At 40.3% G+C, this 27,740-nt stretch overlaps 1 protein-coding gene across 4 annotated transcripts in view; it reads right to left on the reverse strand.

The window, feature by feature from the left end:
• TTC29 (tetratricopeptide repeat domain 29) overlaps positions 1-27,740 on the reverse strand; it is a 123,676-nt gene that overhangs the window by 45,050 nt on the left and 50,886 nt on the right. For all 4 annotated transcript variants that reach the window (XM_082237704.1, XM_082237703.1, XM_082237706.1 and 1 more), the window contains exons 7-9: positions 23,747-23,959; positions 20,316-20,401; positions 7,104-7,195 (exon numbers count right to left, since the gene is read on the reverse strand). In XM_082237704.1, coding sequence (XP_082093830.1) covers positions 7,104-7,195; positions 20,316-20,401; positions 23,747-23,959 — 391 coding nt within the window. The remainder of the gene's footprint in view (positions 1-7,103; positions 7,196-20,315; positions 20,402-23,746; positions 23,960-27,740) is intronic.

Below are 27,740 nucleotides of genomic sequence, written 5' to 3' on the forward strand. Positions count from 1 at the left end.
CAGGAGAAGGCGGCAAGCAAACATTCCTGGAATGTAAAATGTATTGCAAACATTTGCCATATGTCAAAAGGTTTCTAAAGTTTAAAATCAAAGTCACATTTTGATGGCTATTTTTCTTTCAAAGGGGAGAGAATCAAACATTTCCACCCAGAAGAACTGAACTGATTTATATAAGTTAAAGGACAAGGTTAAAATGTTAGACAAATATTAATTCCAGTTTTTCTAGTTTTCTATATGCAGTGCACAGGTGCAACTTGAACAGCATATTATATGGTATAATCATTAAATTCATTCAACCAGACCTTAGAGAGTTAAAAACATATATTCTGAGGAAAAGTACTCCTTGGTCCAAAGAATGAGAATGAAACTGTGCAGAATATTTGTGTATCAAGGTGATTCCAGTTTCCAACTGGGAAAACAGGACTGTTAACACCCACATCCCCTGACAACTGTCCAATTATGTATATCACACTTGGCCTACTGTTTGCAGTAGAAGTAATCAATAAAGGATGTGGTTGAGTGAACATAGATTTTGGTTGAACCAATGCATGAAATCTTAATCATTTACTCAGAGTGAAGAAATCAAATAGAGCAGAGATGAAACAGCCACTGAGGGTTTTGTTGATTGTGCCACCACGTTTGTGGGTTAGAAGCTGAAAGTAATAAGTCAAATGGAATCAGTGACAGGAGAAAATGTAAAAAGGTTTTCTTAATGTAATGAATTAATAGAAATGTTTTTGATGTATTTTTGATCTTTTTTGATATAGCATTACATGAACCTATATTCCATTTACAAAAAATAAATACCATTTACCTAAAGAAAGAAAAAAGAAAGAAGAATTAATTTGTTCTATAATCAAAGGGCAATATGCCAACACAAAGCTTTATTTATGCCGTGAGAATAAAACTCTGCTACAAGATTAAAACAGGATTGAAACAGGTCTGCCAAATGATTATGCAGGGAGCAAACCCTAAACAAGAATTACTATCAGATTAACATCTGTTGAGTTGAACTAAACTTTTCTTAATTATTTCATTTCATTTATATATCTTATTCATACAGAATGTGCATCTTGAAGCTTCAGCAGACAGAAGTGGCTATTTGTTATCTATAAGTCTTGTTTTCCAGATAGAGCTAGAAATTTCAGTGGAATTTCATCAGATTAGTAAATAGTGCCTTCCACTTTCTCACACATGCCTTCTCTGATACTGGTACAATCTGATGCTTTACAAATTACATTTACTCCTTGGTAACAGAAAATATCACACTATGTGATAGAAGCTACAAACACTGGGGGTAAAAACAGTTTTTTTAAAAAATTAAGAAGAGTATGTTTAGGCTCTGTTAGAAAATACAGTCCATACCTCTGCAATGGATGAATGTTCCCTAGGAAGGTTTCATGTGTTGATTCCTACAGATCATTGAACTTACATTTACATGAGGCCTGTGATTTATGTTAGAAGGAGGATAAGGCATCTTGATGAAGAATTAATTATTCCCAAATTACTGAAACAGTTATTAAATAATCTGAGACCTGATGATTCTAATGAAGAAGCATTTCACTTCCTGAAGCTTTCAACTCTTCAATACTTCTTCGTGAATGATCAAACTATTTAAGGGTGGATGTGACCTCCTTTCTTAGGTAAAGGTAAAGGTAAAGGGACCCCTGACCATTAGGTCCAGTTGTGACCGACTCTAGGGTTGTGGTGCTCATCTCGCTTTATTGGCCGAGGGAGCCGGCGTACAGCTTCCAGGTCATGTGGCCAGCATGACTAAGCCACTTCTGGCAAACCAGAGCAGTGCACGGAAACGCCGTTTACCTTCCCACCGGAGCAGTACCTATTTATCTACTTGCACTTTGATGTGCTTTCAAACTGCTAGGTTGGCAGGAGCTGGGACCGAGCAATGGGAGCCCACCCCGTTGCAGGGATTCAAACTGCCAACCTTCTGATTGGCAAGTCCTAGTCTCTGTGGTTTAACCCACAGCGCCATCCGCGTCCCTATCTCCTTTTCTTAAAGGTGTTCAAAAGAACATTATAAATCACTTACCTGAGAGTCTCAGGCACAATATCCTATGCCTTGGCTCAACAGTTTGGGCTAGAAAACCATAGATTCCTGTGCATAGTTCAGTGTTTCTCAAACCTTTGGGATCCCTTCCTGAGGGCATTTAGCCTCAAGCGCTGAAATGCCTCAGACCTGCCCCCCCCCAATATAATATAGCATGGGGTCACCTTTGCCAAAGATGCCAGCTACCTTTGTATGGGATCAGGAAGTCATATTAGAACATGGAACTAGGAAACTGCCAGGTATGCTATGCATATGCTATCAACAAACAATGTGGCCATCAAGGAGAAATAAAAGTCACTAGCCAAATTATGGCAAGTTGGTATGATCTCAATGAATGCCATCCATTTCCTGTCTGCACACAGTTTTTTCCATTTTTTCACTGGAACCAAGTGCACAGATCTAAGTAGTAGGTAGTAGGTATAATCCTCCTAGTACTGTGCTGTATCTTCCTCACTTATTTAAATGGGGTTCGAACAGGGCTCTCCTATAAATAATTTTGAGCTGAATCAAGACTGTACAGAATCAGCAGTTGCCAGCAAACACACAATTATATTAGCAGGGAAGCAGGCGATCATTCAAAGTAATATCTTGTAGCATAAATACCTAGCCCTTCAGTACATATCAATAGTAAATAACAGGAATTCCTAAACTTTGTGCCATGAAAGGACTTTAAGTAAGCAATTAAACCTTAATTAATAATTACAGGATCTTGGGAACTGTACATGCTCACTCCCAAAGGAGTCTGCTGCATCACTGTTATGATGAGACTAAGTCTCTTTTGGAAAGTTGGCAATACTGCCGCATCTCTGCACTGGATAGAAATTAATAATTCAGTTATTCCCAGCGTAGAGATCCAGGTGAATTGCCACTCATAGGTGGAGGCTTCCCACTGCCACTCTGCAGAAAGCACTCCCGAAATATGAAACACCGGTTGTGTAAACTCTGCTGAAGGTGAGTAATTTCTCTTACACACTTTAAAAGTAAATCTGTTCAGGTGCCAAATGTGCCCCAGCTATTTAAAAGCATGTAAACACCAGTGTATATTAATCTGAAAACAAGATGATTGTAGTTTTCTGTTCAAATTTCAAAAAACTACTTGTCATTAAAGAACATTATTTCTGTTTTCAAGAGCACTCAAAGATCAGACTTTTGCAACTCATCTCAGGCTATGATCTCTGCCAGATGGTCCCTTAACAATTTCAATAAAAAGAAAAGGATGCTACTATAACAACACTATCTGCCGGCCATATACTCATATCACCTGCTTTCACAACCTCTAGAAGCAAAAGGACAGACAGGCTATCAGTAGTAGTCTTAGTCTTTGGAAAATAGTGAGGGAAGAAATCAGCAATCTTTGTAAGTGGTCATGTAGTTACAGCCACACGCATACAAATATGTAGCTTGTTCTTCAGCCTCTGAATTCCATTACAATGTAAATCTTATTACATATTTCTTGCTGCTCAGAGTAGTCCTAAATGTAAAATTAGTGGTGGTGGGGAAAGGATTGATCAAAGTACACTGGCATTGCCATTATTGCTTTTGGTGATGGAGCCCCAGTGACAATAAAGGAAATCTTGGAAGCATGTTCAAAAATCTATTTAGGTTTGTTTGCTTAAGTGTGTTGACATGCATCTCAATATCTTCCAAGAAAGGGAAAATAAGGGCATTTTGGCCAGCAACACATTAAACAATCTGTTTTTGGAACTAGCTCAACTTTTCTGCTTCTGAGATTCAGGACATTCAGGTTGAAAAATGGCAATATCTATAGTGATTACTGTAATTTTGTACATTGCCCTGAAAACATGCTGAAAAGTAGTACATAATTTTAAAAACAAAAAATTAATAAAATAGCCTGCTCTGAACACTAATTGTTAACGAACCAAGGAGCTCCAATACATACACTTAGTTCTTCACAACCAAAAGCATCTCCATGCATTTTAATGGAGGGAGCTGATCTCCCCATGCGTTGCTTTGCATCTGTAGTTTGCGTCCTTTTACGGAAACAAATGGGGACTTCCATAGGCGCCGACTCCATGGGGCTTGAGGGGGCCCGAGCCCCCTCAAAAATTCGTTTGGGGGGGCTCAGCCCCCCCAATAATCTCGGGCGGCGGTGGGCGCGTCCGCGGCTTTTATAGGGCGCCCGGCGCGCACCAGCTTGATAACGGGCACCGGCGCAGCCGGGGGCGCCGGGCCGGGGGAGGGGGGCGGCCGGCCTGTCTCCTTGGAAACCCCATTGAGCAGCGCCGGCTCCCCCGGGAGGGCCATCCCCCCGCGCCGCCGATCGCCAACACCGCCGACGCTGTGGCTGCCCGAGCCCGAGCCTGAGCCCGAGCCGAAGCCTGAGCCGGAGCCCGAACCCGAGCCCGTCAGTCAGTCAGTCAGTCAGTCAGGAAGGAGAAATGGGGAGGGAGACGAGGGAGGAAAATTGCGCGCAGAGTGAAGAAAGGAGAAGGGCGAACGAGACGAGCTTCCAACCCAAAAAAGGGCTGGAAGACTGGGAGGATGCAGGATCGGGAAAGAAAGCGACGCCTTCCCCGCCCGCGACGTCGCCCGCTTGTCATTGGCAGCGCAGCGGGCGCCCAGAGGGGCTGGGCACCGGCGCAGGGCTGCTCCACAGCCGCGGAGGACAGCTGCGCGGCTAGCAAGGTGCGCCGCGTAGAGCGCGGCCCTTGTGTGGCCCGGTGGCCAGGCAAGCTCGGGCGGGGACCCCCATGCGAATCTAAGACGGGAGAAGAGGGCAGAGCAAAGGGGGTCCCTTCCCCAACCTCCGGCTCTGAGACTTCCCTGCGCCCCAGAAAAGCGAAAGGATTTTCTCTTCTTCTTTCTTTATAAATATTTTATTAAGTTTTCAAATACAAAGTTAGAAACATACACTGAAGAAAAAAGTAAAAGAACAAGAAAAAGAAAAAAAGAAAAAGAAGAAAAGAAAACCAACCATTCAACACATTTTTTATATAACTAACTGGACTTCCTCGCATCTCCCTTACCCTGCATTCTTTATAATAAAGATATCAGCAAATTATTACCTTGTTTCGTACCTTATTTTGTACTTTTCAAATACTATACCTCTAAATTTAACATACTTTTCATCAGTTACTTATATCTTAAATTAAACATAGTATTACCTTAGATTTTGACCTTTTCTTACTTAAAATATAATTTCCTGTTTCCCAAATCTAATTGCTGAAGCTATAGTTTCCGAATCGTGTAAATTTTTAACATTCATACAACTTATATTGTTTTTGTAAATAGTCCTTAAATTTTTTCCAGTCCTCTTCCGTTGTTTCTTCTCCCAAATCTCGGATTCTGCCAGTCATTTCAGCCAGTTCCATGTAGTCCATCAATTGCGTCTGCCATTCTTCCAGGGTGGGCAAATCTTGTGTCTTCCAATATTTTGCGATAAGTATTCTTGCTGCTGTAGTTGCATACATAAAGAAAGTTCTATCCTTCTTTAACACTTTCTGGCCAACAATGCCCAAGAGGAAGGCCTCTGGTTTCTTGGGAAAGGTATACTTAAATACCTTTTTTAACTCATTATAGATCATTTCCCAGAAGGCCTTCACTTTTGGAAAAGTCCACCAGAGGTGAAAGAATGTCCCTTCAGCCTCCTTACATTTCCAACATTTATTATCAGACAGGTGATATATTTTTGCAAGCTTGACTGGGGTCATGTACCACCTATAAATCATTTTCATAATATTTTCCTTCAAGGCATTACATGCCGTGAATTTCATTCCGGTGGTCCATAACCTTTCCCAGTCCTCAAACATGATGTTATACCCAATATCCTGAGCCCATTTTATCATGGCTGATTTGACTGTCTCATCCTGAGTGATTTTCTCTTCAACCTGCCCTCCATCCTCTTGCAGAAAACTCTTTGCCTGCCCTGCCCGTATCTCGTTTTTGCTTTTTAATTCCACACACGCACCCTTCGGACTTCGTGGCAATCGGGCGCGCGGGTGCGTTTCCTAAGAGAGTGAGGACCCCCGCCTCCTCCCCACCTGCTCCCTCGCCAGCCAGCCAGCCGCGCGCCCTAGCCGGAGAGCCCCGGCCGTCCCCGTCGCGCAATCGGCTGGATCTCCCTTCAGCAGGCCGTGCTCACAACTCGGCCCAGGGACCCCCAGCAGCGGATCTCCGGCTCAGCTGAAGAATCCGGCAACAAGCCCCCTCCTCCCCAATCGCTCCGCCGAAATACGCTCCAAAACCCCCCAGATAGGCCGCCGGCCGCCAAGTCTAGTGGCGCCCTGAGCGAGGGTCTCTCCCCAACACCGCCACCTCGAACTGCGTTCTCCCGGCTACCCGAGCGAACCAGCGGCAGGACCCCGGTATGGGCCCCCCCAATATTTTTTATAAGTCGGCGCCCCTGGGGACTTCTGTGCATACATGACCTCTGTAAGCACGTTAGAGAATATGTTCAACTCTGTGCTGGGATGACTGCACAGGATTTACTGACAAAAACATTAGTTTGTATCAATGATTCCCACTAAGTTCCAGGTGTTTCAATTTCCCCCCATAATCCACACTTTCATGGCATATAATAATAATTTGGGATGATAGAAATTAAATTGTATTTACTAGAAATTTTACTCATGTTCTAAAAGCTGGAAAAAGTGAGGCAGATCTAGATAAATAAATAAAAACTTCTAAAGAAGAATTCTGGAAAGGTTACACTGTGGCATGCCTATTGAAGCATGTTATAATTTTCTGTGCTTTCTGCTTTTTAGCCTGTAAGATATGACAGGATGTTTGTTTTTCAGCCGTGCCTTACCCTTTCTGAAAGGCAAAAATAAACAACGCAACTTCCAATCCTGTTTAATACCCTCAAGTAAGATTATTGTGCACAAAGAAATGCTTTGATGCCTGATAAGGTATCTTAATTTAAGTAACTCCGAACTGAAAAGCCATATGTGGAAAAGCAGGCCATTGCTTAAAATTTAAGCAGTCAGTAATGGGAAGCAACAGACATCCAACAATTTAAGTTTTTCACAGCTGAATGAATTTACAGTGACAGTAAGACAAGGAGGCACTAACTTACCTTACCAGGACCTGAGCTATAGCTTGATATGCTCTCCCTAAACCAGCGAAATCTCCCAGTAGTTTGGATATTTCCAGATAAGTATTTAGCTTCTGTGAGACAAAAAAGAAGATATAAACACTATTAGCAATTTATGCTTTGAAACCTTTTGTCCACATTGCGGGACAAAAATGGACAGCATTTATGTGAAAGCATTTGCATAAGGGATTTTTGTATAATTGTTTCACATCTCTGTAAACATTACGCATACACACAAACTGTCTGATTTAATGAAAACGTATCACTGTTCTAGCCTAATAAGAAGCTAAATACATGAATTTCAGTTAACAAAGCAATTTATACAATTTACCAGTTGTGCATACATGCTTGGCAATTATGAGATAACATCCTTAAATTCCATTAGTTGTACCCAGATTTGGCATCAATCATTCAAATGCACAATCTCCTTGTAATAGTTACTATGTATTTGTTTGGTTTATAATAGTCCAGAGGAATCCGTTATAATATATTGTATAGAATTTAAAAGGGTAAACTTGAAAACAAGCTGTTGTATACAAATTTATTGTATGTGCTTCTAATAATCTTTGCACAAAAGTGATTTGTTAATATTCATTTAGAATGTAGTCTATTAATGTGACCTCTTCTGTAAACAAAGGATTACAGCTGCCACAGTGAAACATATGAACTTAATTTAATTTAAACACTCACATAATCTGTATTGCATAATTTCTTTTCCAATTTTTTCAATGAGTCGCAGGAAAGCATGTATATATAATGAAATCTCATTCTTTCCTCCCTCCCTCTTAGTACCTTGACCCAATCTATTACACACATGAGGACACAAGAACTCTCCAAAGACTATCTATGGAAATCCTTTTTGCACATTTTCAAGAAAGGATTAGTGAATGTCATTTACGAGGTTTAATGGGGGGATGGGAAGTGAACAGGAAATCTATGCAAACCATGCTGGACAAATCTATGCAAACCATAAGGCTTTACTGATGTTCAGATGTACCTTAAGTGGAGCACATGCAGCCCAGTCCAAATGAACCTTGACTAGTACACATCATAGGGCAATCTTTTCTAAGGGTTGGCTAAAGTGGATCTCATCCATGTGAGCTAGAATACTTCACCTTTGCAGTGCTGACAGCCTGGAATGTGTCAGCAGCTACTATTTAAAAGACTGTCATAATACACTAGGAAGCTTGAAAGGGGATGTGGTCATGTCTAAAGTATTGAATAAAGTGTTGGATAAAGTAGAGGTAAAGATCTAACTTCTGTGACCAGAGCATCACATAACTCTAGAAGCAGTTTATTGAACAAATTCTCTGTTTTCTTGCAGTCTTTCACAGTTCATAATGTGGTTCATAATGAAATTTCTGCCACTTTCGTATTCAACTGCCACAACCTTGCTTCCTTGTTATCCACCAAACAGCTTATGTGTGGCCATGTTAGAATCCTGTTCCTCTTTTGGGAATATCTATATTATATTCAATAAAACACTTCTAAATAGGTAGCAGCATCTTTCTCGTTCTTTACATATAGGAGATTTCTTCCCTGTGCCCTATAGTTAGTGTGGATTGGACCTATGGATAATGCAGGGCATCAGAAGGAAAATGGATAATGCTAAAATATAGATACATATAAAGCCAATCCTAACATTCTGAAAAGTTTCTTCCTTAACACTGTAAAGGAGTGTGGCTTGGATCAAGAGCCAGTCATATTTAGAGAAGACTCTAATCTAAGTCCTACTGATTTCAGTGAATCATCTCCAAGTATGACCAATGTCTGGATCTAATCTTATGTATTAAAAATGAATTTAATTTATTTCAGAATTTAGCTTTTAACCTTAATTGTCTTAGCAAGCAATACATATTACAAATACTACTAATTTCAACTCTGGGTAACAAGCATTTCTCTAGGTTTGTACAATGCCTTTAAAATAAACATATATAGTATGTATAATATTTATACATATATACATTATTATATAATAAACATTATATAATGATGAAAATGTGGGCACATTCCACATTTGTCTATTCCCCCCTATCCTGGCATAGAGAAGCTATGTTTCACAAGGCTCAATAATGGTATGTTGGATAGAAATACACATTCCAATGCATAGGCATAAACCACTGCCTGTAGCAAAAGCAATTCTAGAGTGGAAATATGTTAGCAGTATCAAGAAGTCACAGCAAATGTTGAAACAGAGCATTCCAGCTGAATGAAATAAAACAAAGTAAAAAAACAACTCCCGATGTACAGACAGGAGTGGTATAAAATGAGGTCTGAAATAATCTGTTTTAGAAGAAATGTTTGGAATACTCAAACCCAGCAGTAGGCTTAAATTATATTTATGTTGTCTTAGCATTAAATATGTATTTCCAAAGGTCAGACTTCAAGATGGAGGTCAGCTTCAACCCAACATTTGAGCTGTGGGCATTGTCTTACAGCAGAGAAGGGAAACACTCTTCCTTACCACTATCCATAAATCTGTCTTCATCATCCTTGACCATTCTAGTGTATTTTATAAGAGCCCGTGTACAAATTTGCCAAGCTCGACTACATATTTTTTTCTAATGTACTATTTGTCTTCTGCTTCAAAGTATCTCTTGCTGAAGTCTTCATGACTACTACAATTATTTTGGTTACCCTAAAACATCATTTCCATCTTTCTCATTCAATTGCTTTCATTCCTCAACATAACATTGCAACCCCCTCATCTCTTGCATTTCAAACTTCTTGTTACTGGGTACTTTATAGACATTACTCCAGGCAACATTTCCCGCCACTGTCAAGTATCTGTAGATATATAAAATATACTATGTTGAATACCTAGATATACCCAGTGCTGACATTTCACACAATTGTATATCTACCAATGCACAATAATGTGTCTTTCCGCTTTCAAATATTAGAATATTTGATTTGTTCTCCACATTCATTCTCCCTCCAATTTTCACAGAATTATGTAATAATACAAGAATAAACTTTTATGTTATGAAGTACACTAATATTAGTTTGATATTAGGAAACTGAAAGCCAGTTCAAGAGTTATACTTAGAAGCATTCCGTAGGAAAACCAGAATTTTTCCAGGAAAATTGAGGATGAAATGAATGAGAGGAAGTAGATTTCACTGATGGGGGTGAAGTGGTACCAGAAGGCAAAAATTGGTTGCTGAGTTGCATTGTTTCTTTATAGAAAGGGATGGGGAGGTTGTCTGGGAATAAGGAATGTTTGGGTAGTGATTTTGTGGGAGTCTGGGAAATATTTTAGGGGAAGAATTCTAATATAGCAATTGGAAGAATTTGGGGCATGGCAAGGGGAATAAAGACAGGAAATCTCTCAAAGAAAAAGAGAGAAATGATGGGGCTTGAAAGCACAAGGTAGTGGAAGGGCAGAGATAGGGTCTGGCCAGCTGATGGGCTTGCTGGAGAGGAAGTGGTGTTAATACCTGTCCTTGTACTGTGATGCTGGGTTTTGGTGTGCTGGAAGTCAGAGCACCCCTTCAGCAGCAAAAGGAATGGAGGGGGGAATCCACAGGAAAGTTTCTAGGCAGAGGGGTGAGGTTTCCTTGGTTTCTGAAAGATTCCTAGATATTATGGTGAAAGGCACCACCTCTTATGCTTGAGTTAGGCTAGAAAATTACCAAAGATGACAGTGAATGGGTGTAAAAAGCAAAATGATGTCAGCCAGGAAGAGTTTGTCTAAATACATGTTTGCAAAATTGTTTCTAGATTCTGCTGTCCAGGTAAAATGGGAAAAAGAGATTAACATCTTTGGGGCACTTCTGGCAAGAGCCCCTCAGGCTATTGAAACTTCTTGATTAGTAAATGTGAGGGTTGTGGGGAGGAAGGCGTAATATTTGGGTGGCCACATCTTGGTTGAACGCTCCTATGAGCCTGATGTTCTTTTGCTTGGTTCCAAATTTACAAATGATGAGGGAGGAATGGCAGAGGTTACTGTGTAAGGCGACAGTGAATTTACCATCTCTCTTGCAGCTCACCTTGTTTGGAGCAAGCTTGGTTTTCTGTAATGGAGTCTGCCTTGAAGCTTCTCCAGGTCAAAACTGAAACTTCTTTTTGAGGTGCTGGCTATCATGGCAAAAGCTGGATATCTTTAGGGGTGCTTCAAAAGACTTGCTAGATAATTTTAATAAAAAAATTCCTTCCTGTAGCACCTTAAAGACCAACTAAGTTAGTTCTTGGTATAAGCTTTCGTGTGCATGCACACTTCTTCAGATACACTGAAACAGAAGTTGCCAGATCCTTCTATATATAGAGAAGGTGGGGAGGGGTATTACTCAGAAGGGTGGTGGGAATTGGAGATTGACAGATAGCTGAGATGAGCCTGATGAGCCTGTTGACGACTCTTAACGACTGTAGTAGGTCTTACAGGAAAGGCAAGGGGTGAGAAGGTGAGAAGTGGCTTTTAGTCATATATAATGAGATAAGAATCCAATGTCTCTGTTCAGACCAGGTGTCTCCATTGTTTTAAGTTTGGTAATGAGTTGCAATTCAGCAGCTTCTCTTTCCAGTCTATTTCTGAAATTCCTTTGTAGTAAAACAGCTACTTTGAGATCTTGTATAGAATGTCCTGGGAGATTGAAGTGTTCTCCTACTGGTTTCTCTGTTTTGTGATTCTTGATGTCAGATTTATGTCCGTTTATTCTTTGGCGTAAGGTTTGGCCTGTTTGTCCAATATAGAGAGCTGAAGGACACTGTTGGCATTTGATGGCATACACAATGTTAGACGATGAGCAATTAAATAGTCCCGAGATGGTATGTGTGATGTTGTTGGGGCCAGTAATGGTGTTGTCCGGGTGTATGTGGCAGCAAAGTTGGCATCTGGGTTTATTGCAGGCTCTGGTGCCAGTGTCCGTGTTAAGTCTGGTTGTAGTATTATTGTGGGTTAGGAGTTGTTTAAGATTGGGTGGCTGTCTGTAGGCAATGAAAGGTCTTCCTCCCAGAGCTTGAGAAAGAGAACTGTCATTGTCCAGGAGAGGTTGTAGATCTCTGATGATGCGTTGAACTGTTTTAACTTGGGAGCTGTATGTGATGACTAGTGGTGTTCTGTTATTTTCTTTTTTGGGTCTGTCTTGCAGCAAGTTACCCAGAGAGAACTTGCTGCAAGACAGACCCAAAAAAGAAAATAACAGAACACCACTAGTCATCACATACAGCTCCCAAGTTAAAACAGTTCAACGCATCATCAGAGATCTACAACCTCTCCTGGACAATGACAGTTCTCTTTCTCAAGCTCTGGGAGGAAGACCTTTCATTGCCTACAGACAGCCACCCAATCTTAAACAACTCCTAACCCACAATAATACTACAACCAGACTTAACACGGACACTGGCACCAGAGCCTGCAATAAACCCAGATGCCAACTTTGCTGCCACATACACCCGGACAACACCATTACTGGCCCCAACAACATCACACATACCATCTCGGGACTATTTAATTGCTCATCGTCTAACATTGTGTATGCCATCAAATGCCAACAGTGTCCTTCAGCTCTCTATATTGGACAAACAGGCCAAACCTTACGCCAAAGAATAAACGGACATAAATCTGACATCAAGAATCACAAAACAGAGAAACCAGTAGGAGAACACTTCAATCTCCCAGGACATTCTATACAAGATCTCAAAGTAGCTGTTTTACTACAAAGGAATTTCAGAAATAGACTGGAAAGAGAAGCTGCTGAATTGCAACTCATTACCAAACTTAAAACAATGGAGACACCTGGTCTGAACAGAGACATTGGATTCTTATCTCATTATATATGACTAAAAGCCACTTCTCACCTTCTCACCCCTTGCCTTTCCTGTAAGACCTACTACAGTCGTTAAGAGTCGTCAACAGGCTCATCAGGCTCATCTCAGCTATCTGTCAATCTCCAATTCCCACCACCCTTCTGAGTAATACCCCTCCCCACCTTCTCTATATATAGAAGGATCTGGCAACTTCTGTTTCAGTGTATCTGAAGAAGTGTGCATGCACACGAAAGCTTATACCAAGAACTAACTTAGTTGGTCTTTAAGGTGCTACAGGAAGGAATTTTTTTATTTTGACTATGGCAGACCAACACGGCTACCCATCTGTAACTAGATAATTTTAGTATTAGATCAAGCTGTGGCTAACCAAACAGAGAATCAAAAGCTTCCAAACTCCTTCTCCTAGCTATATAGGAGGAGAAGAGAAGGTGGAAAGTTTGCTTTGGCTCATTCCTGCTTGTGTACATTGTACTATGCTCTTAGCAGGACACGTGAACATGGATATTGTGTTTCTCATGTTCTTCAGTCATCATGTCTACATCTATTCTTATTGTCATAACTGGCTATAACTTTCTTCAATAAGTAGCAGAAATGAATAGGCTACATAATATGGCACCTAAAATGAACTACGGGCACTTCTGAACTATATTTTTTGTTTCTTTTATCGCCTTTACTGCACAGATTCTCTGATTATATTTATGTATCAGCATGTACATTAATACTGATGAAATCTAAGCTATTTCAACAACATATACAGTATTTATCTTTGTAGTAATTACTTACAAATTCCAGTAACTTTGTACATTAGATTAATACGGATAGCTCAGAATCTACTTAAATTCAAATCTTCAATAACATGGGCTTCATTTCTTTAAACAAAATTAAAGCTTAGCATAATTTTCCCCTTAGAAACCGGAACCTAATATTTTCAGCCAGCAAATGTGGTGAATATTTAAGTACAAATGCTGTGACAGTCTGAAGAGGCTTCGTCTGTTATCCTGCAGAGGTGATATAAGAGGCAAAAGCAATTTATGTATGCTTTCTGTCCTGACAGCTGTGACAATGGCTCAAAATGCTAGGCCTGCCAAGAGCTTTTATCAAGTATGTTATAACAACTAGTAATAAGTGTAAATAATAAATGCTAAGATCTTATGGGAAACAGTGGCAACAGTAAACAGTTTTTGGTGCTTGCTGATGGGGAATCTGCTGGTCTTGGAATTCCCTGGCTTCCCAGTAGAGTTTTGGCCTGACAATAAACAACAGTTTAATACTTTATCTAATCCCAGCCAGGAGGTGAATTCAGCAGCAAGCTTTTGCAGATGTTCACATCCAATAATCTATCCATAATTGATGAAACAGGGAGGTCAGATGTAATGGTTGCTACTACTCCAGCAACAAATAAATGGTTATTGACAAAACAAGCCAGTGTGGCGCTGAGTACTGAGCAGTGACAAGCCTGAAAACAGTGCAGAGACGGAAGCAGGGATGAAGCTACCATCCTTCACCTTGAGGATTCTTCAATATGATGGGCAGCATAAGGGCCACCAAGACACACACACACCAGCAGATGGAGAGGATTTCTGAAAGGGGGAGAGTCTTCAAAGACAGTGAAGAAAACAATGAGCTAGATGCAAGGTGCCTGAAGATTCGGGTAAGTAAAAATGAATGCTCTTGTACAGCAGCCCTGTGATCCTGATGTCTGAATTGCTTTTATCACACTAATATGCCTACACTTATATACCTTGCTGTCAGGATGATGTTGCTTTGTTGATACCATGGTGTGTGTTTTAATTGGTGGGAATATAAACATAAGCTTTGGACTACTGAAGCCAATCAGCAATTGAAGGTTTCACAGATATTTGCTGATTGACTTCAATACTCTGAAATTAATGTTGTCATTTCCAGCAGTGAATATCCATAAAATAATAATATACCAGTTTTCCCCTAAGATAAGGGAATAAAACAATACAGGCAGAAGCATTTCTAAGTAAAAAAAACATGATTTGGATAATCACTTTCTTTTTTCAAAACTACTGACGTTGAAGGAAAAGTTCTCAATCAATAAAAGCTTGCATTTGCAAAGGTTAAGTCCACAGAATTGCAAGAAATTCACTGTACTATTGACTGAATAAAAAATTAGACCTTTACATGCAAATAAAAACTGGAATCTTGGGCACATTTAAATGATAAAATACAATACTTTTATGATGTTTAGTAGCTGATATCATAGTGTATAAAACAGTGGAGAGCAGTAGCATTATTGCTACATGCAATCATAAAAAGATTTCAGACAATAATAGTTTAAATATTGATATTACTACATTCACAGTATGGAATGGCCGGTTTATTTATTTTACTGTTTACTATCAACATTTCTGATTAGAACTGAAATTATGAAATACATGTCTGTTTAAAATAAATTGACAGAATGAGCAGGCTTAACTAATACTTCCAGTTTTATTGTGAAAGGGATGCCCAACTATAATTAATAAGTAAAATTTATATATTTAAAAGTTGAGATCAGATGAACTCCAGCAGAATAGAATGAGGAAACACTCCCACTTTTTGAACATAAACATAATTTGAGCTCAATTATTTCCAAAATTTTATTAAATGATTTATATTTATCTGCTTTTAAAAGTCACTGACAAAGTGTTTGCAAGCAAAGTGAGAATATGAAACAAATCTATTTAATTTTACATTGGTACACATTATATATCAGCCATGTAAATAAGCCGACAAAAGTTACTAGCCTGAATTTTTTCTACAATCCTGTTAAGCGGCTAGCAGACTGCATTTTCACACTAGTCATGGAGGAAATGACTTTCCTTCCTCCATGGTTAGCATGGAAAGTATGTAGATCAGCAGAAGAGGGAGAGAGTTATCTGACCCTCCTCAATCAGCTGGGTTGTGTATCTGAAGAAGTGTGCATGCACACGAAAGCTCATACCAAGAACTAAGTTAGTTGGTCTTTAAGGTGCTACTGGAAGGATTTTTTTTTATTTTTGACTCTATTGTGATGTTAGCTGTACTGTATAAGCACAAGGCCAGTAGGTGACACTGTGCAAGGAGGCTAGAGATTGCAAGTAGGAAAGTAAAGCTAGCTGTGTTTTTCCACTCCTAACATGGTATCCTGGCTCTCTCTTAACCCTACTTTGTGTAGGCAGGGGGATGGCAAATTGCTATATTTAAGTTGGTTCTATATCATGTATTATATTTTCTCTACATGAAGAACAGCCATGCAGGGTAGAAAAAACATGTATGTCATAGGGCAGAGAGCTGCGGATAGAGATCAAGAGAAAGTTGGCAGTGGAAACAGATAGTAAATTCCTGTGCATCATTTGAAGCTACTGGTAGCCCTCTAGCACTTGATTCCTCCCTCCCCTAGTAAGGCTTTTTAAGGCAATAATTTGGCAGGACGGAAGGGCAAAGCAAGAGAAAGCTAGCATATCTATAATGGAAAGCAAGGAGAGGGTTAATTTTTATTTTTTTAATTTTAATAGTAAACTATCTTATTAATGTTTATATACTGTCCTTGCTCCCACAGGGGCTGAGGGCAGTACACAACAGTATAAAAACACTACCATTTACACTACTTAAAACACCTAAAATTGAAAAACTAAAAACATTGTCATACCATAACAAACCCAATATCAGCAGTGAAGGATCCCAAAAGCCCACATTTTCCTCCTAATAAATAAAGGTCTTTTTGGTAGTCATGGGCTGTGAACCTTTTAAAAAGGAAGTTGCATAGCATCTATAGCTTGTTTTATAATCACAGGATGTACACAAGTGGACCTAGATGGGCAGGTGAGGCAGGGAGAACAAGAGGATTGCTTGAATCAGCCTGTGTATGAATTTTAATTGTACAACTAGCTCATTTGGAATGCAGTGGTAAATAAATATTACAAGGCAGAAATTCAACAGATACAGCTTTTCAGATCACCTGCTTACATACACAGCTATCTTTATTTGTCTGATGCAACTGAAAGGAACAATACTCTACCTTCAAAGCCACACATAATGAATGTCAAGTCAGAGAGTCAAGTCAGTTTTCTGAATGACTTGCTAGCAATGCAGAAAACACTTTGTTCATCTAAGGTGTACATCTACTACATGTTTTACAAAGCTCCTTGTTACCAGGTGCAACCATCCACATGGCATCAGACAACTGCAGGTCATTCTAACAAAATTCAGATTATAATTGCGTCATAAAAAGGTAAAGGGACCCCTGACCATTAGGTCCAGTCGTGACCGACTCTGGGGTTGCGGCACTCATCTCGCTTTATTGGCCGAGAGAGCTGGCGTACAGCTTCCGGGTCATGTGGCCAGCATGACTAAGCCGCTTCTGGAGAACCAGAGCAGCGCACAGAAACGCCGTTTACCTTCCTGCCAGAGCGGTACCTATTTATCTACTTGCACTTTTGAACTGCTAGGTTGGCAGGGACCGAGCAATGGGATCTCACCCCGTTGCGGGGATTCGAACCGTCAACCTTCTGATCGGCAAGTCCTAGTCTCTGTGGTTTAACCCACAGTACCACCTGTGTCTAACCAAAGTATTTTAAAGCATGCAAATGAGTTTAGCTTCTGTCAGAAGCAACTTTGGTGGTTTTATATACTGTACAGTAGACAATCAGGGAGGTCAGAGTTGTAAAAGAGTGGCCATCTTCATTCTTTCAATGCATGCCTCTGTCAGGAGAATCATTTCTAATGTGTGCTAGTGATTAACTGAAATCAGCGTGGGGAAGGTGGAGAGAAAGTGGCACAAATGAGAACAAGCTTGAACTTTACTGATTACCGTTTTAATGCCAACTTACAACAGCCACCTTGGTGATAAACAGCTAGGGGGACAACCCCAGCAAGAGCAACAGAATAAGGCCAGCTCTGGTGACAAATATCTGTTCCCTTTGGACTTTCTGTGGTCAAAAGGAAATGTAGTATAAAGTGAGAAGTGCATGTAAGGAAGAGGAGTTTGTAGATTTAAGAGCAGAAAATCTTAAGTATTAAGGGGGGAGCCATATGGGGTATCTGTGCTCCCCAAAATATATGAATTGAGCCACACTGTTACCAGATAAACTGCCACATTCTGCATTAGCTGAAGTTTTTGAGTCATCTTCCAAGACATAGAGTGCATTATTCCTGACGTGTACCCAAGCGGCTATCCTGGCTGCAGGGCTGATAGCTGATCATATTTTCCTAGTGCATTATAGACCCCTGTCTCTGAAACCCACTTCTAATACAAATCCACCTAGTGCCAACCAGCTGGGGAGGCAGACCTCAGAACACCAGGATCCACTACCCTCTTGTGATGAAGAAAGAGACTATAATCTTTTCGAATTCCAGTCATTCCTAAATGCCATGAGGCCCTATATTTCAACTTGCTCCAAACACACAAGCCTATTTCTATTCATATTTGAGTAAAGTATGCTTGAATATATGTGCTTAATGGACAACAGGTTTTGATGAAGGTGACCGTAGCCCATCACCCATGTGCTGTGGCCTGACCAGTGTTTAACCACTTCCTTGTTCTCGAGGTTCCAGACAAGCAGCGGAAACAGGAGAAGAACAGAGGAAGATACCTGTTGGATCGCACCAAAAGCTTATATAGTCTGGCATCCAGTTCTCACAGTGGCAAGCCAGATGCATAACGCAAGAGCAACAGCGCTCTTCCTACTTGTGTTCCCTGGCAACTATTATTCAGAGGCACACCCCCTCCTGTGACAGAGATGGCTTAAATTGCATTAGTTAAAGTATCCACTTAAAGTCAGTTTTGCTGTAATGAATACATATCATTCAATCATTAAGCACCTCAAGGGAGAAAATCCAGTTCCAATCTTTAGACAAGGTGGGCACATAATTGTACTTAAATCAGGCAATATAAGAGTGTTGCCTTTTAAAACTCGTGTTTCAGGTGGATTACCTCCAACCTTTGTTTTCTGTGCTGTTTGCATTGTGGAAGGAGAGTAATAGCAAAATGGCAAAAGGAACCGACGACAGGCAGCAATTGGAGGCAACAGCATCTGAAAAAAGCTGTGCCTTTTAGATTCTCCCAGAAGGAGTCTGCTTGAGGTGGCCCACAGAACAAAGGGATAAAGAAGATGAAAACTCTGATGCAAAGCAGGAAAATAACTGTTGAGACCCCTGAGTGCATACCTGAATAGTCCCATGCTGTGTGGCAAGACCCTTTTAGCATGCTACAGAAGCTGGTGATGAACTACACATTACCATGTGGCAAACTGGCTTCCAGCAGTATTGTCTGCATGTTACAAGTAATGATAACCAGTAGTCCTCTGGGAGCAGAATGCAATGATTTCATCTCTGTAAGCATCTGAGCTCCCCTTGGATAAAGGGACCATTAAACTGAGAACAGAAGCGTAAATTTTAAGCCAATGATTTCTAATTGGATAGTAAAGCTCACATGTGCTCAATGGAATTGAAAGCAGCAGATATTTTACCACTGTATATATATTGATCACTGTTGAGGATTAGAGGCTTCTATAAAACATTTTTCATTCCTCACTGTGCACTTTTTCTTAGTAAGCATTGCACTTTATTTTTACGATTCTGTAAATTTCTTCTGTCGGGATATTATAATTAAATGGTATACCACATTTAGTATTACATATATAACATGTATGACATGACAAATAGTAATAATTATAATTATAATGGGGACTAACTTTGACTTTAACTTCCTCTGTATTATAACTGTTTACAGGAAAAAGTATTCTAACTAGAAATACTAGCTATTTTAATCAAAGTTTGTATGTTCAATATATTCTACTGAAAAAGGAGTGTCAAACTGCTAATCCCATGAAGTGAAAAACTAGGCTATGGTAACCTTTAAGCAACAGCAATGTTCTTTGGGGTTCACCAAAGCTTCTCAAGTTTGATTTTGACCCTAACAATGTGGGAAATCCTGCTTCTGTTTTGAAAAAGTATGTTTGATAGCTGGGGAAAATGCCCAAATAGATTTTTAGCTCTATCTGTTTCTGTTTCATTTATTTATCCTAATTTAGCTTTATGGCCATCAGGAAAACTGTATTAAAACAGCAGGAAGGAAAGTTTATAAGCTGCTATAAGGTATATCTGAAAATTCAGGGTTTCACTTAATGAGTCTTTTGCAGTACTATTATTTTGAAACAACAGAGAAAAAAATACAATTGAGAATTGCTTCAATCATTCTTAGAAACCAGTTCCTGTGCTTGTATTTAATTATCTTAGGTTGTCTGTATATAAAACGAGCTGTCTGAAAACTAAGAATTGATATAGAATTAAGTTACCGAGCTAATAGTTTTATCTCTTTTCAGAATTCAATCCATTAAGAGAACAATATATAAACCAAACCCACCACAGATATGATAGCTTAAATAGTAAGTTCAATAATGTATATTATGTAATGAACCAACTCTTTAAAAAACTTACTTCTATTGCTGTCTTTTCTTCTCCAACTGTGTGATATGCTAGACCCAAACAGTAGGCAGCTTCTCCTTCCATCTTTTTGTTCCCCGCTAAATAAGAGGTATCAAGGCAATAATTATCATTAAGATTTATCATCAGAAAGCTTTAAAACTAATGCGATGCCTGGTACTTGATATGCATTTCTAAATACCATGTTTTTACATTAATACTTTATTATTACTTATCTCCTCAACCTGTAGATCAGTTGTGAACACCAGTTGTGGTGGGATGGTGGTGCTCACCTGACCTCCTGAGAAGATGCTGCTTACCAGGAGAGGGGGAAGGAAGAGGCAGAGGGGAGGATGGCATGGTGCTCCTGCCAGGGGGTTCACACTGCATGGACCTCCCCACTGCCTCCTTCTTCTGGGAAGCAGTAGCAGCAACTCAGCTGCTGGGAGGTTACATGAATGCTACTGTCCCGCCACACTACATTTTCTGTAGATGTAAGTTATCAGCAAGCAATACCATAACAAAGCAGCCTTCTCCTGTTTTAGTCAATGGCGAGCAGTGACCAGGTAGTTAAGCAGAACTGTAGTGTCAGGAGAATACAAGCTGTGCTCCAGCAGAAGCTGGGAGCGAGCTGCTTTATCAATCTCTGTGTATCCAGGAGAGAGAGTTCCTCCATATGCAAGTAGGAGAACTATTGGAAGGTCAGGGCATCTCAGGTTTTTAGAGCCAGCCCTGATTCCAGACATATAAGTGGTAGTTCAATTAAGGATAAAGTTTTTGGGTTGTATCCAGTTAGGTTCTTCTCAGAGTAAATCCACTGAAATTAATAGGCCTAAGTTAATAATGGTCATTAATTTTAATGGGTCTAGAACTAGTACTGGATGCTCTCTGCTGCTTCCATGCATATTACAACAAAGGTAGCCATTTAAACATGGCCGTGAAATTTACAATTACTAGTTAACTGTTGAGCCCCTGCACAAAACCAACGATTCATCGCATAGCCCCTAATATTTACACACTTCTGAAATGAATATGTTTAAATTACACACAACTTCATAACTATACAACTATGAAGGGGGGGGGGGTTAGGATTTGCGGCTTAAGGAATGTTTCTGCAGAAGGAAGAAATATCAGCATTCAGACCAATGATCTCCAGAATAAATCTTTTTGTTAAAAGCATGCTGAAGGACAATCTTTAGACAAAGGTTGACAAAAAAAGGGAAGCACTGTTTTCTTTAAAATAATCTGCAATCATAAACAGACTGAGTGCAAAGTTCCTCCCATGTCAAGGAGAAAACCAAAGTTTGAATACCAAGTACCCTGTACCCTGATTAGTCAATATCTTCTTGATAGTAGGTATTTATCCATAAGCTGGGGGCAATGTGTGCAGTATGGTGCCTACTCTTCTTCTCTCAGAATCTTTTCAGCTGAAATGGTACAATTGCTGATCACCAAAGGGTTTCCACAACTTATACTATCTCCAATATTTGGCTGCAGACTAGAAGCAGGCTGAGCAGACCCTGCTTCAGTGTAAGGCAGACCAACCAAGTGGGAAGGTAAAGATAAAGGTACCCCTGCCCATACAGGCCAGTCGTGTCCGACTCTAGGGTTGTGCGCCCATCTCACTTAAGAGGCCGGAGGCCAGCGCTGTCCGGAGACACTTCCGGGTCACGTGGCCAGCGTGATGAAGCTGCTCTGGCGAGCAAGCACCAGCGCAGCACACGGAAATGCCGTTTACCTTCCCGCTATAAAGCGGTACCTATTTATCTACTTGCACTTAAGGGTGCTTTCAAACTGCTAGGTGGGCAGGAGCAGGGACCGAAAGACGGGAGCTCACCAAGTGGGAAAGACCTATGCAAATGGCCACACCTTTGATACTTGCAACCACCCGCTTAGGGATAAATAACACACAAGGAGACATGTATTTTAGTTAATGGACTAAATAAGGCCACAACTTTATTGGTTACAGCATGTGAGTGGTATTGGCTTAGGCACTGGATCAAACAATCTATATATGACTCCACCCTGTTCAGCGGGGAGTCATCCGAAGGTTAACAACCAGTGGGAGGAGCTTGTTGATGCAGATACAATTGGAAGCTTCCCCTGACGTCACAGAGGGTCGTGCCATGGCCCTAGCCACCAGCAGGGCATCAGACAGGATCCATGACAGCCGGATTCCTTTAACGGAATACCCAAAAAGGGGAGAGGTAGGTGATGGTCACAACCTGCCCTCCAACACACAACACATATTCCAATGCCTAACCGCCAATACCTGAAAAGCTGTGACGATTTGCTACGAGGTAAGCGAAAAACCAAGAGGCTGGTGCCAATTGGCGGCAGAATGAGGGGGCGGTGCTGCCATGGCCGCTTGAAATGGCTGACGGGCGCAGCGCAGCAGCTGGGTAATGACGCAGAGGGCCAAACACACCCCCCCCCCACTGACATGGGAACTGGCTCTCGCTCGCAACTCCTCTCTTCTGGAAGGAGGAGAGGCTTTGCTCTACTTCAGCATAAGCAAGAGTGAGCACCACGGCAAAGCAGTCCCCATGTGGCTGAGTTTGTGCATGAAGGAAGTTAAGACTACATAGTATCTACCTAAATCAACTTATCTCTTGAGGAAGTACTCTAATAATTTTGATATTCTGTAGTTAAAGTGTATGCATGCATGCATGTGAGACTTAGAAACACAATTCTTCTAATGGGCAAATCTTGATACATCCTTTTGCCCAGGCTTTGTTTGCTATTTAAGTTGGTTTTAATTATTGGCTTACTGATAAACATTGTCTGGCTTTATTTGTTTATTTAGCTGCGTGCAGCTTATGCTGGGACTGCTTGCTGAAGGGCAAGCCATAAATGCATGTAATAAATAAATAAATAAATACAGTTGGTACTAAAACAAACAAACAAACAAACAAACAAACAAACAAAAGTGCTCTAAACTTTCCAAGTTTCCTAAAACCCTTAGCACAGAAAGCACAAAACCCTTTCCCCAATAATCAAGCTTTTATCTTAGTCACTAAGAAAGTCACTTTTCACTAAGGTGAAAAAGCTTATCAGCTCTGATACAAACAAATGATTTTATTTTCATAATTAGCTGACAGACCAATAAGCGATGCCAGCCAAGTAACAGTGAATAATCAGTGAACAACCGCAACCAGCAGTGCTGCCAGTGACCTTACTTCCGATTATGGACTCATTGTTTTACAAAAGTACTCTCAGGAGACTGCATTTTTGGTGTTAAAAGCTTTCAAGAAATAAATGGATTCCTACTTGTCAGCAAGTAGGTACTTCTGTTTTACAACAAGATTTAGAAATATATTGATAGCATTTGTCTTGAATTTCATAGAAAATAATCACCAAACACTTGATGTTTTTTACTTTACTCCTGGGAAAGAACAGGCCTGCACATTAAAGAGAGAAATGCAGGAGTGTTATTTTCTACCCACCTTCTTTTGCCATTTCAAGTGCTTTTATTAGAGTTCTGATGGCCTGTTGGTGTTCTTTATTTCCTAGCATTTTGTCTGCTAGTAATGTGTAAATTCTCCAGAGATGCTCACAGGCTAGTGAAGTGAGAGTCTTGCCTGTATCATCTTTCCATATCCGTCCCACTGTCAGTTGATAGAATGCTTCATAATGTTCTGCGGCTTTCAGGAACTGACCTGAAGAATGTAAGCCAGTCATAATGATAAGGCATCTACGTAGTTTACAAAATATTCTTGAAGAACTCTCATCATTCGCTACTCCCAATAGGATATTACTTACTGATTAAAGGCACAATATTTGAGAATAACATTATGATAAAGGGACAATATTTTGATATGCCAATTCAAAGACAAAAATTTGGGGTGTGTCCACAGCAATATTGGAAGAACAGACATGCAGATCTCCATTTACGCATGTCCAAAATCCGTGCGAATGCACCAAACCTGGAAGTGACCGGAAACATCATAAAGATTCATTGAAGCATCACTAAAAGGGAAGAACGGGAGCAGAGTGGGGTGGGGCATTTGCAGGCTTTTTCAATGGGTTTCAATTATACACAATTTCACCGACATTCGTGGTGCCTCAGAATGTAGCCCCCCACAGAATGCAGCTACTTGTAATATAGAGCACTACATATTTCTTTGTACACAGATATCCTGGCAGTAATAGTTAGGACCAGTATACAATATAAAGTAATTGCATGTTTATTTTGTTTGTTATTAGTTTCAGTCTGCAAAGCAAATAAAAATGATTTCTAGACAAATACAGCCTTCAGAAGATTGTCTATACAGGTACACCTTGAACTGTGTGTTTCTCTTAATTTGGACTTCACTGGAAATAAAAGCCGACAGTAGATCATTAATCACCAGTACTTACTAATGAATTTAAATACTTTTAAAGCTATTGTTCTTGAAAAGACTGCACTATTGCGCCAACCCAGCTGCTTAGTGGGCTTTTGTGCGCATGATTCTCCAGGATGCAAGGCTCTGACATCTTGTCAGAATCTTTAAGGCTATCCACACACATCTGCCCCTGAACTGAACTTAGCTTGATGAAACACACATGTATCTAGGGGTAAACTCATTCCAACATGCATTGCCACTCACTAGCTGGATTGAAACATATGACTCAACCTGCTATCTATAGTTTCATTATAGAATTGCAGCTAACAACAGGGAAATATTTTTTAAAAGAAGTATTTATATTCTGTTATCGAGCATATAATTTTTGGTGTTTGTACCATTGCCTTTGATCTTGCTTGTAAAATATAGTCTTTTTGAGACTAACACTGTCCATGTCCATGCCTTGTAAAGTCAGCTGTAAATCTTGGAGAGAAACAGATGATTTGCACAAATGATATTGTCCCCAGAAATATGCTTTTAGACATACTCTTCAAAAATATGCCCTCAGAAGTTCAATGGAAAATGGAAGAAATCTCCAAGTGATTACTTTGGACAACTATGTCCATATCATAGAGATCCCAAGCAAGCAGCCACTAATAAAAGAAGTTGGAAAATATAATTTCCCACCCCAAGGCTAGTGTTGGTTGGGAGATGTGAGGAGTAAAATCAGCTGAGTGCAACAATATGAATTTATCACATATCAATAGAAGAAAATGTGATCCAGTGGCTCAGATCAATGAACCATTTCAATCAAGAAACTTGATCTGAGTCCTGGGAGAGACGCATAGGCAAAAGTGAGTTCTCAGATGTTGAATATACATTTTTATGGAGAACACCCCATCACTGAGGTCTCTTCCATATATAGGTGGAAGGTCTGGGCCTTTCTAGACAATTCCTCAAAGCAAACTCTGGCATTCTGATTCATGCATATTTAGCTTGTCAATCTACACACTGGAGTTTTGAGAGAAAGACTGGAAATTGAAATAAAAATTAAAAGACTATGAGGGGGAAAATGCTACTAAATGTCACACAAGAGTCACATATATAAAGCATCTGTGTCTACTCTTTTTCCGCTAAGGGCCTACTGTGAGAAATATAGTTGCAGAAAGCTTTCCATTATATAGTGACTTTTTGACTGCAACTGGAGAAACCAGGTATATCAATAATTCTATTCTCTCTCAAACTGATTTTTAGTTTAGATGGTTAAAGGAACACATTTAGAAACTTAATCCTGATAGTCAGAACTGTGATGAGCTAATACAGTGGTGCCTCACAAGACGAAAAGAATCCGTTCTGTGATTCTCTTCGTCTAGCGGTTTTTTCATCTTGCGAAGCAAGCCCATTGACGGATTAGCGGATTAGCGCTATCAGCGCTATTAGCGTCTTTTAGCGGCTTATCGGCTTATCAGATCAGCTGATAAGCGGCTTAGTGGCTTAGAAAAAGGGGGGGAACCCGCAGGAACTCGCAAGACATTTTCGTCTTGCGAAGCAAGCCCATAGGAGATTCGTTTTGCGAAGCACCTCCAAAACGGAAAACTCTTTCGTCTAGCGAGTTTTCCGTCTTGCGAGGCATTCGTCTTGCAGGGCACCACTGTAGAGAACAAATCACAAATAATTAAACTATAGGGCCTTTCTAGCAGGATTCTGCTACACTAGTTGATAACAGGATCAAATATAGATGAAAACATCAATGTATTCAAAACTACAAAATATAGGATTAGGATAAGAAAGTCAGCTGTGGACAAAATCCAATATATCAGTTATGCCAACTGAGAGGCTATAAAATATGGTGGAAGCCATATGCTGGCACAATACTCATGATATTCTGTCCATCAACGCAGCCATTCCACTGCTGAAGATGTATTGGTAAATTTCCTGGCACAGGAAATTTCCCTTCTATTGACTTCAATGGTGTGGGAGGGAGAATTTTTAAAAAAATAGCTGTCTCTGTATCAATGTTCACTCTGCCCACCTCACCAAGACCAAGCATAGGATGTGATGTAACTCAGCACGAAATCAACATTTTCTACCACCTGCATATAAACCTCACAAGGAGACCATAACTCAGGTGATTGGGCACATAGTGTGAACCAATGCTTAGAGTTCATAAAGTGGGACTGAGAGGAAACTATGGAGAAAAGGCACTTTCACCAAACAGCTTGCTCTCACAGCACACATGGCCCATGGGAACTTGAGCATGCTGTTAACACTAGGGCCCTAACAGGTAGTGTGCCTTGGCCTCTGGACGTGAACACCTAACACCAAAATCCACTCCAACAAGTGAGAGTGCCAGGACAGTGCAACCTCACCCAGGTAAGCAAGGGAATGGGGAACAGATCCCATAGTGCATAGATGCTGTGATGGTCATATGTGACTGATCTTAGGAAACCAGCTGCAGATAATCCCATAATTAACCATAGGTATGGTAGGGGTTTATATCATTGTTATTTTGTAAGAAAGCGGGTGTTTTAAAAGTTGCACAGTCACTTGTGGAGGAAATATGAGCAAAGGAAAAGGGAAAAAAAGAAAAGAAAACATGATATGTTCATTCATCAGGAATTAAGATTAGTCCCAAATATACTCACTACAAACCAGTGAAGAGTTAAGCATGCTTGAGAACTTTTGATTTCATTGCTCTCCCCTCCCCCTGTTTAAAGAAAATCTGTAGAAAGTATTCTAAACACCTTGAAGAGAAATGCAGTTCCATTTAAAAGGAGCTCTCTAACTTACCTGAGCAATATCAACCTAAATTGCATGAACATAGGTAAAGGACCCCAGGACGGTTAAGTCCAGTCAAAGGTGACTATGGGGTGCAGTGCTCATCTCGCCGGCATTTGTCCACAGGCAGCTTTCTGGGCCAGCATGACTAAACAGCTTCTGGCACAACGGAACACTGTGATGGAAACCAGGGTGCATGGAAACGCTGTTTACCCTCCCGCTGCAGTGGTACCTCTTTATCTATTGACACTGGTATGCTTTTGAACTGCTAGGTTGGCAGCAACTGGGACAGAGCAATGGGAGCTCACGCCATTGCACAGATTTGAACCACCAACCT

The sequence above is a fragment of the Podarcis vaucheri genome (genome assembly GCF_965113315.1).
Source record: "Podarcis vaucheri genome assembly, chromosome: 9".
In the NCBI taxonomy this organism is placed as follows: domain Eukaryota; kingdom Metazoa; phylum Chordata; class Lepidosauria; order Squamata; family Lacertidae; genus Podarcis; species Podarcis vaucheri.